At 52.6% G+C, this 18,205-nt stretch overlaps 1 protein-coding gene across 1 annotated transcript in view; it reads right to left on the bottom strand.

The window, feature by feature from the left end:
- Positions 1-18,205, bottom strand: part of ankfn1b (ankyrin repeat and fibronectin type III domain containing 1b) — a 77,959-nt gene that overhangs the window by 58,049 nt on the left and 1,705 nt on the right. The window contains exons 2-3 of the mRNA XM_076151711.1: positions 15,376-15,557; positions 13,676-13,941 (exon numbers count right to left, since the gene is read on the bottom strand). Of these exons, the coding sequence (XP_076007826.1) occupies positions 13,676-13,941; positions 15,376-15,557 (448 nt within the window). The remainder of the gene's footprint in view (positions 1-13,675; positions 13,942-15,375; positions 15,558-18,205) is intronic.

The following is an 18,205-nucleotide window of genomic DNA, read 5'->3' as shown; positions in this document are numbered from 1 at the left end:
GGAAAGACATGCGTGCCCCCATTTATACCCGCATCAGCTGGCGGCTTTATAAGACCCTTAAAACGGATCAATCATTTTCCACTCGCAGGTCTCCCACCTCTCATCCCCTCTCTCCTCACTTTCCTCTTTCATTCTGCGTGTGTGTGTCTGTGTATGTGTCTGTGTGTGTACGTACGCTTACACCACTGCACCTGTGTCACGTCGCGTGTGTTCCCGAGAGCCTGCGTCCACGCACACGCACGTACGGCTGATTGCGCGTGTCTGTATGTGCTTAGCGGCTCAGCGGACGAGCAGCGCTGGGTGCTTTTCATGTTCATTATCACTTGTTTTATAGTGGAATATTTAAGTCGGGGGGCCTTGGCACCGCCGCGGCTATAGTTAGAGAACAAAGGAGAGCGCTGGGGCGGGGGGACGGTGGGGGGGAGGCGGTGTCGGGAGGGTGTGGCATGCCGGAGCTCAGCGTAGAGCTTTTCAGTAAGTGTTGCGCCCCACACTTCATGGAAAGCCGGGGCGGCGGGGTGTGTGTGGGGGCTGAGGGGGACCGGGTGAGGGGGGGCAGGCCAGCCGTGCAGGCAGACGGGGCTAAATTCAACTCATTCCTGTATTAATGGGAGCTTATGTGCCATTCCACCTCAGTGAAGAGGGCATTAGCCAAAGCCAGACAGCCAGGATGCACCTCAAAATATCTCTGCTCTGTCTCTCTCGCATTCTCCTTTCTCTCTTCTACTTACGTGTGAGTTTGACAGTAAAGGGCTTATTACGTGTGTGTGTGTGTGTGGGCGGGTGACAGTAGGGGTCACATATCACAGAGGTGCAGGCCCTCTGAGCTAATAGAAAGGGGAAACAGGGTTGAGTCTCGTTAGAATGCATCATGGACGCGTCGCTCAGTGGGGAAATTTAATTTTAGAAACTCAAACTTTTGCCACCATCGGGCTGAAAGTGAGCAGAATGTAACGGCTTCCTCCCTGGGTTACGTCCAACCTGGCAACAAAGTTTCAAAGGAAATTGGTTTGTAAGCTTTTGAGCAATCAGGCTGATGACTGGACAGACAGAGAGACAGACAGAGAGACAGACAGAGAGACAGAGAGACGATGACATCATGACGAAGATGCAAAGCCACACACACACACACTTCTAAAAGCATCAGAACACACACATTCATCATCAGCCTGTTGGGTTGAATATCATTTAATTTGAGTGTCTGTGTTGTGCCGCCTGATGTGGCCGTTGCCATGGTTGCAGGTCAGCGTTGTTGCCTGTGGAGAACTTTGTGGGACATCAAAGATAAAAAAAAGCGTTGTTCTGATTTGAATTAGTCTCATTTGATTTGTTTTGTTTTGTTGGCTGTCTTGCTGTTTGGGGGACGCTGTGTGTGTGTGTGTGTGTGTGTGCTTGAGAGATACAGGCACACACACACACACACACACACAAAGAAAAAAGAACATTCCCCGAAAGAGAACTGCGTGTGCATGCCTGTGTGTCTCTGTGTGTGTGTGAGTTTATGTGATTCACGACCGTTTGTGTGTGTGTGTGTGTGTGTCGTGTAGTGGAACGGGCTGAGCGGTTATTAGCTGCCAGGGATAATTGGACTCTATGTAGGTGGCATGACCCAGCTGTCTGCGGCAGGAAGGCCCAGGAGCTGAGCCCGACCTCAACCGCTGACCTTACAAATGCAATACAGCCACCTTTGACCCCAGCCGCATTAAAGAGACAGTGTTGTCTTTTTCCTCCGACAGCCGACCAATTAGAAGGCCGGGGCTGAAGTTGTCTTTCCCCCCCGCATTCTGTTTGCTCACACCGCCGTTTGTTTCCCCCGCCGTGTCGTCTTTATCACAGATATGATGGCGCCGCGACGCGTCCGCTCGGTTCTACGGGCGCACTGGCGTTTGTGCCAGGAATTCCGACTTACTTTCTTTGGCGTTTCCTGTTATTCTCATCCAAACAAGACGAAAGCTAACACTCAGAATAACCTTCTACCAGGCATATCAGCGTGCGGAGGACTTAATTTATGGTCCAGACCCCCTCTCTCCCCCCTCTCCCCCCTCTCCCCCTCTGTTACTGAGAGGGCAGCGTGCGTCTCTTGGGGGACATTAGAGACGAGATATCTGTCAGGATGGAAACTGTGCTGCCTTAGGCCGCCACTGAGGGACGAGCGCGTCCTCTGTATCACAATGCTGCTGCTGAGTGACTGGAAGGCCCTAATGGATGTATGTATCTCCTATAAAAGCCTCTTGGCAAAGGAGATAAAGGGAAAGGGGGGGGGGGCGTGTGTGTGTGTGTGCGTGTGTGTGACTTTACTGTGTTGTAATGCAGGCACTCCTTTGATGGGAAGACTGATTTGGTAGCTAATGCATTGTTGAGAAGAGAAATATAATGAGGACACGTGTGGATGTGTTTAGAAGCATAAGTGAATACAGGTGTGTGTGTGTGTGTGTGTGTGTGTCCAGCAGAGGCAGGTAGGTGCGTGCTAAGTCATTAGCTCAGCTTTAAAGGCTTGGCATCGCCGCTGAAGTCTCCAATAAAACCCTGCAGGAGGAATTTGGCGTCTCAGAGAGTCGTCAGAGTCTCACAGAGTTTTACCAGCGCAACCAATCAGACGCACCAGAGTTTCTCAACCTCAAGGCGCCGACACAAAGAGGGGCGGGCTCTCACGTCCAATGGCCACTTTTGGTCCCGCCTCCTCCAGGATGTTTTACTGATTATGTGATGGAAAAAACGGGAAAATACATCAAGATTTCCCTCCCACCTGTGATCCTTCGCCCCGTATCCACCATGTGGTGTCTCCCATCGCCTAGCAACCCCGCCAACCTTGTTAATAAACAATCCCATCAAAAATCAATGACAGGGAACCGAGCGTTTTAATAATGGAAAAAGTGACGGAGCCAAACATTGTAAAAACTTCAAATATTGGAAAGTGATGAGGAGGAGGGGGAGACAGGGAGAGGAGGAGGGGGGATGAAGATGGATGAGGAGGGAGGTGAGAGGAGATGGTAGGCAGCACCGGGGGTGTTTGGCGGTGGAGACGGGATTAGAACCATGTGTCTGTACGGAGGGTTTGAACCAAAACACATCAAGACAACACGACAGAGAACTAAACCTTGACCTTGACCTGTGACCTTGACCTTAGACTGATTTGAGGACGGACCAATAGCGAAAAAGATAGAGTCCATGTTGCAGAAATGTTTGTCAAAGCTTTGCCACTCTTCATCTTCATAATGAGTTTGGAAATGAAACGACCTTAAGTGTGAACAAGACTACGTGAACACACACACACACACACACACACACACACACACAGCCCTTCTGGCTGAGGGTGGCGCATTGGGAGTAGGAGTCCTCTTTTGGCCTCAGCCAGGCATTCTTGAAGCAGGATTGGGCACAAATAATCGAAAACAAACGCCGGCTTCAGGCGGTGCAGGAACTTCACCGGAAAACGAGCGGAGTCCTCAGATCTCTGCTGGATCTGAGTCCGAGCTGCGTCCAGCCACAGTTCACTTAGAGACCTCAGTCAAGCAGGGAGGGCGGCGGGGGCAGAGGGGGGGGGGGAGATAAGAGAGTAAGAGAAGGAGATGGGGACGAGATGAAAGGGAGGTCGGGGGGGGAAATGGAAAAAGACACGAGTGAGCGAGAGGAGAGGGAAGGAGATAGGAAAGAGAGAGAGAGAGAGAGAGAGAGATAAAGGGAATGAACAGATTGTAGATACTGAGGGCCGTGGCGACGGCGGCGGCGGGCGGGCGGGCGCTCGCGGTGGGCCGGGGTCCTATTGTTTCAGGCTAATTTCATGGGATCAAAACCAAAGCGCAGCTCCAGACATAGACGGCGACCGCAGCAATCTGTTGGGAAATCTGTGCCCCCCCCCCCTCTAATTGGCCGCATGGAAAAGGCCACAGCCAACAACACGGCCACCGAGGCTTCACCCAGGCCTGCCAATCAGTCATCAGGAGAGAGGGAGGGGGGGGGAGAGAGAGGGGAGGGAGGGAGGGAGGGAGCGTGCGTGCAGGGTTAAAAGTGAGTGATCATTTTATTGCGTTTGAACAACGGGTGTGGACTTTAAATGGAGTGAGGGGCCGAGAAAAAAAGGCAATAAACAACAAGACTCTCACTGTCAGTCAGGAGGGGCCGGGGACAAAAACACCCTGGAATGGGGTGACGGGGAGTGAAGACCTGACAGTGTGTGTGTGTGTGTGTGTGTGTGTGTGTGGCGAAAAGAGGGAAAGTGAGAGGCTTTGTTTGGAAATGCAGCATAATGAAAGAGAGAAGCAGCTGAAGGAGGAGAGAAACACACAATCTCTCTCTCTCTCTCTCTCTCTCTCCCACCTGCCACCCTATACATCAGTGCTGTCAGTTTGGCACACTCCACCTCTCCACACCTCACACACACACCCACACTCACACACACACACACACACGTTGGCAGCCTCCCTCAGCAGGCCTGTGTGATGATGATGTGATGATGGTTTCTCCAAAAGCAAATGCATCAGAACGGAGCGGCCAATACCCTGGAAATAGAGCTGTGTGTTTACGTGTGTGTGTGTGTGTGTGTATGCAAATTCCGGGAAGACGAGTGCGGGGGGAAAATGTACCTGCGAGCGTGTAAGAGCTGGAGAAAAACAACAACGCCGCTTTACGTTACCAAACACTGATCACAGGCCAGGGAGCCAGAACGCAACGAGAGAGAGAGAGAGAGAGGTTCAGCCAATCACAGGAGGGGAAACTCAAGACTGCAAAAGGGGCGCTAGCCAACGCAATCATGGTGCGAGAGAGAGAGAGAGAGAGAGAGAGAGAGGGAGAGAGAGAGGGAGAGAGAGAGGGAGAGAGAGAGAGAGGGGGAGAGACCCGATAGTGGCGACAGTCCCGCTCTGGAGTGACTCATTGTTTCCGAGGCCTCTCATATGTGTCACATTAGAGGGAGACGACAGACAAAACACAAGCTCTCCTCCTCATCCTCTATTCTCTCTCTCTCTCTCCCTCTCTCTCTCCTTTGCACCTATGTTGTTTTGCTCTGTCTCCCCCCGCTCGTCCCTCTGCGTCCAAACTGTCACTTTTCATCCCTCTCTCTCTCTCTCTCTCTCTCGCTCGCCCCCTTTTTGCATCTGGAGCGACGGAGGGAAAGGTCCCGCAAACAAGTCTCCCTCAGTGTGTGTGTGTGTGTGTGTGTGTGTGTGTGTGTGTGTGTGCTCTTAAGTGTGTGTGTATGTAATGATGCGTGTGTCCCTGGTGACAGGCACTCTTAGTGACTTACAGTATGTGTGTGTATGTGTGTTATGTGAGTGTGTGTGTGTGTGTGTGTGTGAGTGTGTTATGCGAGTGTATGGGAGATGGGAGGAGAAGGGGGGGGGGGGGGGGGGGGGGGGGGTGTAAGTCCTTCTAAATATGCATCTTAATGGCCGCTCTGTTCCCACCATTCAGGCTGGAGAGTGATGGAGAGAGAGAGAGAGAGGGAGAGAGAAGGAGAGAGAGAGGGAGAGGGGGGGGGAGCTCCTGCGTGTTTTCAAGTGTGCAGCCAAGACGTCGACTCGTTCAGAGAGACAGCGGCTTTGAAAAGACAGAATAGCGGGCAAACGTCAACAAGAGACGAGCTATGTAAGGAGCCGTCATACCTGACTCCCTCAACCGTGGCCTCATTCCACAGTGACACACACACACACACACACACACACAGGCCTCAGCAGCAGTAGTATTGAGAGCGAGCCTCCTCAGGCAGTAGCTGTTTGTCGCTAAATGAAGGCCGGCATTCTTTGGTTTCCCAGGCAGCTGGGTGCCTGCCAGTCCCCCGGCCACTGAGTGCCATTTTATTAAGAACAAAATGGAGCCCCTATGAAAGGAGCCCAGCACTGAGCCTGCACAGGTCTCACTGAGCCGAGCCCAGGCATAAACAAACAGCACCTTAAAGAGACAGGCCGCGCAGGGAGCCAGGGGACGGCGGCGGCTGCGGCGGCCCCTCAGGAGGCGTTTGAGAGATACAAGAGCGCTTTGGGGAACAGCGGCGACCCTCATTGATGAATAAGAACCCTAAGAAGATGAAGAAGCGACACCTTCTTCTTCTCGTCGTCATAATCAGAGACGGCAGCAGCCTCAGAGCTGGATTCTACCATAAACAGGGTCGATCCACCTTAAACAGGGTCGATCCACCTTAAAGCGCGAGCAAGGGCCGACTTTAAAATCGCTACGGCAACACGTCTGCAATCCATCATTAACATGTCATTAAAGATTTCGAGAGAGAAAGAGAAAGAGGAGAGACAGAGAGGAAAATATTTACCAACGTACACACACATAGAGAGAGAGAGAGAGAGAGAGAGAGAGAGAGAGAGAGAGAGAGAGAGAGAGAGAGAGAGAGAGAGAGAGAGAGATGGAGACAGGCGGCGCTCTTAAGTGACCGAGGCTCAGGGAAGGAGGGAAGGAGGGAAGGAGGGATGGAGGGAAGGAGGGAAGGAGGGAAGGATGGAGAGTGGAAGTGGGCACCATACTGGCAGGGAGTGTTTGTTTGCATGAGGAGCTGTCAGATTAAACAAGCCCTCTTCCTCCTCCTCTTCCTCCTCCCGTCCCTTTAAATGACACACACCATATTTCACCGGTAACAGATTTGGACTGCGGCGAACTCATTAGCGGCGTTGCATTAGAGATCAGGATAAACACGGCGGGCAACCAGTAGGGGGCAGCGACGGGGAGAGAGAGAGAGAGAGAGAGAGAGAGAGAGAGAGAGAGAGAGAAAGAGAGAGAGAGAGAGAGGGGGGGGGTGAGTTTGTGTGTCGTATATCACGTCTGAGTGTGTGTGTACACACAGTACATACAGTGAGGTACAGACACCTCCTTCACACACATTTTGAACAACACACACACACACACACACACACACACACACACACTCAGTATCTTGGAATTCCTTTTCAAAATATGGAATCACCAGTTGCACAGAATGAGACGTAGTCCCACAATAACAACCTTTGACTCACACACACACTCTCTAACCTGCTGTGTGTGTGTGTGCGTGTTCACTCACTGACTCTATTGATTACATTGATGATGGGGTGTATACTTATAGACATGTGGTCTATATGCGTACTCAGGTTTCAGTACTCAATCATCATCATTCAGATCTGATATTTAGGTCACAGAGCCTTAAATGGAGCGCTGTCACTTTAAGAGGCCACGCCCTCAAATTCTCCACTTTACCTAATAATCTTCTTTATCGATTTCTCTTTCCAAATAGTCAGTTATAATGGATGACTTGTGACAGTATAGTGGAGGATCAGTGTATCAGTGCTCTCCTCTCTCTCTCTCTCTCTCTCACACACACACACGCATGCAACACAAACATACACACAAAGTATGATGGGACCTGAGCCAACATCTGTCTTTGATATTATTTAACTAACCGCTTATTGTGGGAGCCCACCAGCACCATGGATGGCGTCTAGTGTGTGTGTGTGTGTGTGTCGGGGTGTGTATGTGTGTACGTGTGTGTGCGTCTGTGTGTGTGTGTGTGTGCTTCGGCATCCAATTGGACATCTTGGCAAGCCGCTGATGTGTTGTAATATCCTTCAGGGGGTGCGCTTGATGTTTCTGCGTGTGCGACTGCATACCAGCGTGCGGCGTGGGTGTGTGTGTGTGTGTGCGTGTGTGTGTGTTTCCACAGACATGTGAGAACAGTGTGAGTGTGCACGGTGGCTATCCCCCACCAAAGTGAAAGCCGCAGTCTCAAACCACATCAGAGAGCATGTGGGAGACAGAATGACAAGGCCAGGAACCAGCCAGCGTCTGCCTGCAGCCACACACACACACACACACACACACACACACACGGGCGGGCGGGAGCATTGACTGTATCTACACTTTCAGTACGTATCTGCGTATTGACACACACACACAGTCTCCGTCTCTTCCTCTCTCTCTCTGTGTCTCTGCATCTCTCCGCTCTCCCCCCTCACACACACACACACACACACACATATTTAACACCAACCGTCACTGCGCCACAGACCCTCTCCAGCGGTCAGTGTGCACGCCAAGGATGCAGTCTGCAGCAGGGGGAGATGTTTATGTTTGCATACTTTCTCACAGACAGACATTGAGGGAGCGGAGGGCAAAATAGGCCCGGGACTGTGGAGCTGTCACCCTGTGTGTGTGTGTGTGTGTGTGTGTGTGTGTGTCTGTGTGTGTGTGGGACACGGGGGGAACTGTCACCGTGTGTGTGTGTGTGTGTGAGTGTGTGTGTGTGTGTGTCGGACACGGGGGGGGGAACTGTCACTGTGGTGTGTGTGTGTGTGTGTGTGTGTGTGTGTGTGTGTGTGTGTGTGTGTGTGTGTGTGTGGGGGACCTTGGGATAACTGTTATCGTGGTGTGTGTGTGTGGGACATGGGGGTTACTGTCATCGTGGTGTGTGTGTGTGTGTGTGTGTGTGTGTGTGAAGCTACCATATTTGATCCGATTTTATTTTTCGCTCGTCTCAGAGAGAAGCGGAAGTTCAAGCGGGAAAACGACTTCCCTTGACATTGGTATTGACGGACGCGGGAAGACACGAGAAGGAACGCCGCTCCACACCGCAATTTCTCACACACAAGCGCGCACACACACGCGCACACACACTCTTGCGTAGGTCATCCACGGGTGAGTGAAAGCGAGGAGCTGTGTTTTTCCTTGTGGTGGACACACACATCAATTTCAAGGAAATTGCTCGCCCCATTATTGGAAAGTGTTACCGGAATGTCAATTAAGGGGGAAGTTTTTAACCTCGCACCGCACAAATAAACAGTGCACCCCCCGCTCGCCCCCCTCCCCTTATTAGAGGCGGTGTCAGCGCAGACACAGAGTCTGGAGGGGGGGAGGAGGGGGGAGAGACGGAGGGAAGTGAGAGATGGAGGAAGGGGGGAGGCCCGGAGAGAGGGAGGAATGGAGACAAGAGATTTGGTGCTCTCAAAGAAATGCTTTTGGCCCTCCCTTTGTGCCCGAGGGCCCTTAGACCCTGAGAACCACTTGAAACCCGGGACTCTGGCCCCGGCTCAGGCCCACTTAAGGTTAACCTCGGCGGGGCAGCGACGGGGATCTGTTTGACAGCTGGCCGGGTCTCTGGGAGGTACGAGAGCGAGCGGCCGGGCTGATTACGGTCCAGCTCGGCCAGAGAGAGAGAGAGAGAGAGAGAGAGAGAGGAGGTGGATACAGGAGGGAGGATGGGAAAGGTGGAGGAGGAGGGAGGGAGGAGGGAGGAGTGTGTGTGTGTGTGTGTGTGTCTGTGTGTGTGTGAGTGAGGGGGAGAAATCGATACTGTTTGTTTTGTGGAGGATTACTTGGAAAACATTGCGGGCACTACGGCGAAACGCTGTGGGGGAAGGAGAGAGCGAGGGAGGAAGAGAGGGAGAGAGGAAGTCCAGAGAAGGTCAGACAGAGGGACGGAGGTATAGAACCTATAACATAGAACCTATACCAGCGTGTAAACATGGGCTCTAATCCCGTTTGTGCCCCGATATTCCACAAACCTAAATCGGGATGAAGGAAAGTCGCACTGGCCGACAACCACAAAGATGATGTGTACGTTGACGCTCGCCTGTCTTTCCCCAATGAACACCTTTTCACCAGTCGCCAATGGCAACCAACGTGACCAGCAGGAAATAAAGTCCCGTGTCATGTTCCAGACGTTCGACGAAGCTCGTACACACGATCGTGCTTCACCTCTGTGGCGTTACTGCTCACATGCATCAGACTGCAGTGATGAAGAGACAGAAGGAGGAAGAGGAGGACAGGACAGTTGAAGATGTCTGGAGTCCCTGTGCTGTCACCTCAGCAGAGGAAACACAGAAGCTACAAGGATCCAATCAGATTAGATCCATAATCAATAAGGAACCTATCAGAGCGCTCGACTCAGCAAAAAGAAGGAAAGAGATGAAGCTTTGAGTTCTCCTCATCCTCAATATGAGAACAGAAGAGATGAAAGGGAGCGAGGCCACACACACACACACACACACACACAGCGCTGTGCGAGTGTCATTCACAAACACACTGATTGTTTTCTCAGGTAGACGAGAACTGACAAGAACACAAGCACTCCCTCCTCTTCCTCCTCTTCCTCTTCCTCTCCGCCCGGCTTGTTTTTCTCGCCTGCTGCTGCGAATTCCATTAAAACTCTCCACAGATAATGAATGAGTCGGGCGTTCTGACCGTCCGCTGTGGTGTGTGTGTGTGTGTGTGTGTGTGTATGTGTGTGTTAGTCATCTCAGGATGAATGAGTCACAGGAGAGAAACCTCAAGCACCACCCAGGTAACAGCTCAACCACACACTCACACACACACACACACAGAGACACACACACACGCTGGGATGAGTAAGGGCTTTGATCCATGTGGGACACAAACTGATGTGAAAACAAACTCAGCAGAGCTCAGAGCTGAGATGTGCTGCTTGGGTCAGAGCCCAGAGTCCGAAGTGTGACGCTCTGCTGCCACCATGTGGCCGCGACAGGGCAAGACGGCTCTCTCTCTCTCTCTCTCTCTCTCGCTGCAGCTGGATCACACACACCACCGTGCAGCATGAGGAGAGGCTGAGCATATTATGGGATGCCAACCTTAGAAAACCCCATAAAACACACAAATGAATTGAATATTAAACTTATTTTAGGAGAAACTTTCTTTTAGATCTCTGTTCCAACTGCAAAAACCTAAAAAAAAACAATCCAGTCATCTGGGACACACACACACACACACACACACACACAGACACACACACACACACACACTTTTCTAAAGCAGCCTGGCAGGTATAGGAAAGTAAAGTTGGTGCTAATTGGGAGGAAGAGGAAGATGCAGAGACAAAGGCAGGCAGAGATGAGGGAAGAGGAGATGAGGGAAGAGGAGATGAGTCGTACAGACCCGGAGGATGATATCACAGGAAGGGGAACAGCTTGGAGCGCCCCGACCCAAACCCCCTCCCCCCCTCCTCTTCCTGTCTCCACGTGGGACGCACTGTCGGTCTAATTACGGCGATGATGACGTCGCCGGTGCCCGGAGAGGCCCGGAGGACGCACGGCCTTCGTATCCTCGCTGAGCCGAGGCCGCGGGGGGAGGATGAGGAGAGGGAGGGGGGCGGGGCCGCACCGCCGGCGCTACTCAACATCTGCCATCCTTGGCCTTTTCACAAGATGCGTTGGAGAGCAGGCGTGTGTGTGAGGGGATTAGTGTACCGACACAATAACCTTTTCATACAGACGACCAACAACCACTTCACCTTTTCGAGCACCGACACTCAAAACACCGCCGTTCTCTCAGTTGGATCACGGCGGCTGCGGCGGGGACGAACCTCAGCCTCGACTTTATTAAATCCTCCTCGCCTCAGGGAGACGTTCCCTGGCCGCCGCTCGCTGTGTGTGACACCAGTGTTTATGAGTGATTATGTACCGGCACACACACACACACACACACGCCGCCTCTCTAATGACGCCAAACAGAGCCGGGCCTCATCCGCCGCGACCGGTGACATCTTTCCATCGTGCTGAATATCAATCATCGCATTGGGCGACAGCGGCGGGGCTGAGCTCCCCGCCAACGCTTTATAAACAGGCCAGCGTGTGTGTGTGTGGGTCTCTGTGTGTGTGTGTGTGACAGCTTGTACGCATACGAGCGGTTAGCAGTGTGTCACGCCACGTTTGCTGTGGGGGTTTCTGTTTTTGATCACAAGCGTGTCAGGAAATTGGGAGAAACGGCAATTTGCATTTGCATGTTTGTGAATAACTGTGCGGTAAATGGACTCCACACACTCCCGTCTGACACACACACAGGAACTTTGTGACTCATCTGGCAGCCGAGGACGCGTCGGCCTAAAGTGCCGCTAATAAGCACGAACAAAACATTACGCGGTTACAGACGTTCAATCAGCAGAGATGATACGCCGCGTGCTTCCATTATGAGGTCACTCAGCGCCGCCGCTCGCCACCGTGACTTTGGACAACGCCGCCGCCGCCGCCGCCGCCGCCGCCGCCGCACTTCTGGGTGATTTGGTCGTTGTTGGGATCGTTAATAATAAAGTGTGAAACTCCTTCAGGCGTCTTTCGCTGTCAGGGCGGCCGCTAAAGCGTAAAGGTGAAGTGAGACGGGAAATCAATGAAGGCACCTCGGGAAGGAGACGGGAACGGGATGTGAACCAAGTGACACCATGAGGGGACAGAATCCTCCTGAGTCACCGCCTGAGACAATACTGGGACATACTGTACTCACACACACACACACACACACACACACAGAAGGGCCTTGTATCCTTCACACACTTCAAACCCTCTGCTGGCACGGAATGGAATTACAACAGAGTAAAGATTGGAGAAATGGCCCCCGAAGCCCCGCCCAACACTGGGGCAAACACACACACACAGGAGATTGACACACCCTGTGGTGATGAGTGGTACCTCTCTCTGCTTCGTTCTATTTTCCCCGAATCCGATCCCGACAACAGCGAAGCAACAACAAAGATGGTGTTAAAGTGAAATACAGCGTTTCTCTCTTTGTTGTCAAAGTCAAGACGAGAGAGAGAGTGAGAGCCGCCGGCCAAGTGCCCTTGAGCAAAGCACACAGGCAAAGCTGGGCATTATTTCAGCTGTTCACTGAGTCTAGACAAGACCTGAAATAAGAGTCATAGCAACAGGCTGGTTGGCCTCGAGTAAAGATTACATAAAGGTCAATAAAGGTCAACAAACTCCTTCAACGTCTCAGAACTGTTTGTGTTGTGAACATCGTGACTGGAATTGTAGAAGAAGAAGAACAACACACACATACACACACACGGAGCCATGATGCTGACGAGATCTCACCCGAAAACACATGCGGCAGGTCATCAGGTCCAGCGGCGTCGCCATGACGCACGACAGGACGCAGAACGAAGCGATGATCCAAAAGTAGCAGAAGGAGAGGAATGAAATCGTGGATCCTCCTTCTTTCAAAAGTCTCAAAAACAACACAGAAAGACGCCGTACTGATGCAGAAACCACACACACTCTCTCTCTCACACACACACACACACACACACACGCTTCCAGGCCCCCCTCAGCCCCGCCCCCCCTCTACTCCTGGTGTCCTGTTCCATCCTGTGACACTGGAAACCCAATTACAAAGCCCGAGCTGCTAATGAGCTCTCCTCTTACCCGATCCAGTGACGGGGGACAATATGGACGCCTTCAATCATTCATGAACCGCCGCACACCAACCTGCTGCCCACTTTGCCCCCGGAGATGTCACCCGCTCAAACTTTCTGACGGAGGCTTTAAGGATGATGTCACTCGGCACAAACCGCATGTTGTTGTCGAAAAAGTTGACAGATTTCCTGCCATGTTTGATTCGCTGCAACTAATTGGAGCCATAATTGCAGTGTGTAAAAGAAAAGCGAGGACACACACACACTCACACACACACACACGCGGGACACAAACAACACACAAGTCGGCCCGGCGTCTGTAATTAGACTAAAAATAACCCAAACTAACAGAAGCAGCTGGATTTAGACGGACAAATTGCCAGGTTGGTCAAAATCAAGGAGGTGGAATAATGAACTCCTGCGCTGCATTCACACACACAACTTTGGTCAGGATTTCATCACGTCGGGGATCCGTCGACCCCAGAGCGAGGTGAGAGAGAGAGAGGGAGAGAGGGAGAGAGAGAGAGAGAGAGAGAGAGAATCTGGGGAGTCAGAGGTCAGACTTACAAACTTCCTCTTCAGCTTGCCCTTGTTGCCGCGGCTACCCTTGCCCTCGCCTGTGGTCCCTGAGCTGTAGTCCTCCCTCATGTCCAGGTGGTCGTCTGCAGAGACGCTCTTGCGCAGGTAGGCGGCCCGCGCCCGGAAGTGGGAGAAGGGCGACTGGGAGCGCGGCGGGTGGTGAGCCTCGCCGCCCTCGCCTCCCTGGTCGCTACCGCCGACACGCTCAGGCTCGTCCTCGTCCTCCATGTCGTCCTCCAGACGCCACAGCTCCCCTGGGTCAGAGAGGAGAGGAGAGGAGGAAGAAGAGAAGGAGGAAGATTTATATTTTTACACTTGGCAAAGAAGATGAGCCTGAACCGTGAAGCGTCTCCTCAATGTGATTATGCTTCAGTTTAAGAGCTCACGCCCATGCTGCTACTGTCTGTCTGTCTGTCTGTCTGTTTGTCTGCCTGTCTGCCTGCCTGTCTGTCTGTCTGTCTGTCTGTCTGTCTGTCTGTCTGTCTGTCTGAAAGAAAGAGACGATCGTAACTCCAGACAGACATAATGAAGACACGTTGCAATAACAGCGCTGATGTGCAGTCTGGGCTTTCACACACACACACACACACACACACACACACACACACACACCCTGCCAGAACCCAGCTGAGCGGTGCTGTCAATGTCCGCCGCTCCACTGAGGCCTCCTGTAAGACGCTCGCTGCAGCTGAAGCATGCTGGGTAAACTACAGTCCAGTCACTCAATGCTTTGAAGTACGAATTAAAGGACCAATCAGTGATTTGTTTGGGGTCAGATCAACAACTGAAGGATCAGGATCAGGATCAGGATCAGGATCAGGATCAGTCCCTCTGCTTTGAGATGAAACAAGTGGGAAACAACAACAAACATCAAAGTTGTCTCTACACCGCTGAGGACAGACAGAGAGAGGAGAGACACGGCGGTCGATGACAGTGGTCGCTAGGCAACAAGGGGGCGCTGCGCGACACGGGAGCCTCCCTCTCCCCCCTCTCTCCCTCTCCCTCTCCCCCTCTCTCTCGATTCAACGCTTGGGAACACAGCAGTGGGGTGAGGGAGGACGAGGACAGATGGAGAGACAGGGACACGGAGACCTGGAGACCTGGAGACCTGGAGACGGTCTGTAGTCAGGTCACATGGTTGAAGACGGTCTGTAGTCAGGTCACATGGTTGAAGACGGTCTGTAGTCAGGTCACATGGTTGAAGCACTCGGCCTCTGGTTTCATTTGTTTTGTAATTGAAAGACGCGGCGGAAGAAGAGAGTCCATTTATTGGATTAGAGCGATGAAGAGTCGGAGTAATTTAATGCTCTCACAGTAAAGTGGGTTTATTAGAGGGAGAGACGGAGAGCGAGGGACAGAGGGAGGCACGGGTACGCACGGAGAACAGGTTTTGTTCTCCTTCTTGCGAGTGTGCCTCTTCATCGCGCCGTGTGAAGTTTGGGCTCGCGTACAACTCTGACTCCCTCCCTGCCGCCGCCATCTGCGAGACGCCCGCCAGATCTATTTCCAACGCCCGCGTCTGCCCCCGCCAAGGCTCCTCCCCCTCTCGCCAAGGCCCCACCCCCCGTGTGTGTCTGTGCCTTTACCGCCGCTTCTCCCTGAACACCACCAAGTACATACAAGTCAGACAGAGACGGAGACGGAGACAGAGACGGGCATTCTGCCGGCGTCGTCGTCGTCGTGGTTACCTGCAGGGGGCAGCGTGCAGGCCTTGGGTTGAGCGCTGGCGACGGGCGGGAGCTTCAAGCGAGGAGGACTCCCCCCGATCAGGTCTGAGTGGTGGACCCTGGAGACGGTGGGGGACTGAGGGATGCTGGGTAGAGTACGGGACTTAGCCAGCAGGGGGCGCTGCAGCTTCCTCTCCAGTGACCTGGGAGGAGAGAGGAGGAGTTAAGATCCCTGATGACTTCCTGTCAGCAGTAATCAGGCTGTTTGTTCTGTACAGTCATTTAGTATTCATGTAGTCCATTGATCAGGGCGCTGATCAGAGGGATTGGTTTGTCTGACAGCACCCAGGGGCCCGGACGCTGGTGACTCCTCCCCCTGCCGCCAAACACACAAACAGAGCGGCTGATCAATACATCAACCACCTCTGCTTCAGCATAATGGAGCTAAAGGCCGCTTGGAGCACAGCCAATACAAATCATTCCTCTGACGTCAGTGGATACCACACACACACACACACACACACACACACACACACACACACACACTGCTGGGACGCTGGTCAATACTCACACTCACAAGATCGGCTTAATGGGGCGTCTGTACATGCAATAACCACCCCAACAACATTAATAATGTGTGTGTGTGTGTGTGTGTGTGTGTGTGTGTCTCATTTGTTTGCTTGTGTCTGTCACAGGTTCACACTTCCACTGTTTGGCTCCAGCGACATCAAAGGTGTTTAAAGGCTGAGTGAAGTTCAGATGTGGATCAGATATCAGATCAGAGGGAGAACCCAGATCTCTGTGAGTCACACACACACACACACACACACAGATGGGGCGAGCGAGCGAGCCCTGACCTCTGACCTCCAGACGGGTTTTTGTGTCACTGAAATCTCAGAATCGTCACAGCAGTGAGGAGAGATGGAGTTTTGATGAACGCGTGTCTGCGTGCTCTCCCTTCCTCTCCCTCACACACACACGCACACACACACACACACACACACACACGTGCATAACGGGGACCAGAACGTTCCACGCACTCCACACACTCCGCTCTGCAAAGGACGTACAAATCTTCTCAACCTGTTATTCTTCTAATAACACCAAACACTAAATCGTGGCGTGGATGGATTAATGTCTCCTCCACTTCCTGTGTCTATACCGAGGGAGGGGCTGAGAGAGACGGTTGAAGTGCGTCCCACTCGTGGCTCGGTAATGAGTTATGGCCATTAAAGCTGATTACGGCGCTGTAGAGTCGCTTACTGCCACAGAGAATCCCATCATGTTCCCACAGGAGAGAGAATCTGACAGACAATTATCACAAAATGTCTTTCTGGAGGATTTACATCTGTGTGAGAAACTAAAGGATCGCTCCAGCATCAGGAGGTTTCCCCCTGCCGTCCAGAGGGGGCGCTGTCGTCCCGGTAACAAGCGCCTGACGTGCGGCCTGTAGATGAACCTGCGGCGCCCTTCAATGATTTTCCACTGATTGGATTTTAGGAGCAAAGTGAGAAACGTTTCCGATTGGCTTTCTCGTCCCCGTGGACGTCCGGCGCGGCGGCGTGATGGATCAGCGGGCGCCGCGTCAGCTCGCCGCCGCGGGGAGCCGTCAGCTGAGCCGACAGCAGCCGCCGCTCTACGTCAGCACATCGGCAAAGGACCGGGAAGTATTGATCGATATGAAGCGGCCGGCCCGGCGAGCTAAACGGCTCCCCCGGTGGACGAACTGAAGATGAGGATATCTGACTTAGGACAGACAGATCGCCACGGAGACGGAAACAATGTACAGCTAAGAACAATTTGCTGTTGGGTTTTGCGAGAACAAGAGGAAGAGTCAATAAAGACCACAAATCCGCTCACACACACACACACACACACACACACTCTCCCTGCAGCAGGCATGAGATGAAGTAACTGAGGGCTTGCAGGTAAACACACACACACACACACACACACACACACAGGCTGGGGCTGCGGCAGCGACAGGCCCAGGCCGCTCTGGCTGACGACTCTAGGCCCCAGTCAGCCTCCCAAACCTGTTGCTAAGCGACTCTGTGTACGAAAATGGGGGAAGAGAAAGTGGACAGGAGGAGGAGAGGAGGGGAGAAGGAGAGGAGGAGAGGAGGAAAGGAGGAGAGGAGACTTTTGGCCCCACAGCTGTGATCTGGAACCCTGCAAAATTACGTCCAGCCCATGAAGCACTTTTGCACACACACACACACACACACACACACACACACACACACACAGAACCGTAAACATCCTCAGCAGACGCTTGGACGCATTCTTCTTCTTCTTCTCTTCTCATCTTGAGTGACAGCGCTCTGAGCTCAGAGGTCTTGACACCAGAGCCTCTCTCTGTCTCCCTCGGCTCCCGGCGGGCGCCATGGCGACAACAAAAAGTGCAACAGCCAGCGCAAAGTAGCTAAACTACAGATGTATGCAACCGGAGTGCCGCCGTGGTTACAGAGGAAGAGGAAGAAGTAACGACGCTGGAAGTTACGGCGCCATCCTGAGGCCTCGGAATGGTGAGAGCTGTCCATGGTGCTGAAACAACAGCTGCTGCTACTGCTGCAACGGTACAACACTCACACACACACACACACACACACAGACACACACACATGCGTCCTTATGCACACTCACAGATGCCCTGATATTGACTGATGGTGTGTGTGGGTGTGTGTGTGTGTTGTTGTGTTGCTCAGGAGCTCCTTTGCAAATCTAAATTTAGAAGCCAACAGCATTAATTAGTCAAAGTGGGCTACAGGAATGTTGGAGAAAGGTGATTACTGTGTCTGTCAACTCACACACACACACACACACACACACACACACACACAGAGTCACA

Source organism: Genypterus blacodes, unplaced genomic scaffold, assembly GCF_046128005.1.
Source record: "Genypterus blacodes isolate CSIRO-AG114 ecotype Tasmania unplaced genomic scaffold, CSIRO-AGI_Gbla_v1 ptg000055l_1, whole genome shotgun sequence".
Lineage (NCBI taxonomy): Eukaryota > Metazoa > Chordata > Actinopteri > Ophidiiformes > Ophidiidae > Genypterus > Genypterus blacodes.
Note: the sequence above shows the minus strand (reverse complement) of the source record. Positions and strands in the feature narration are given on the sequence as shown.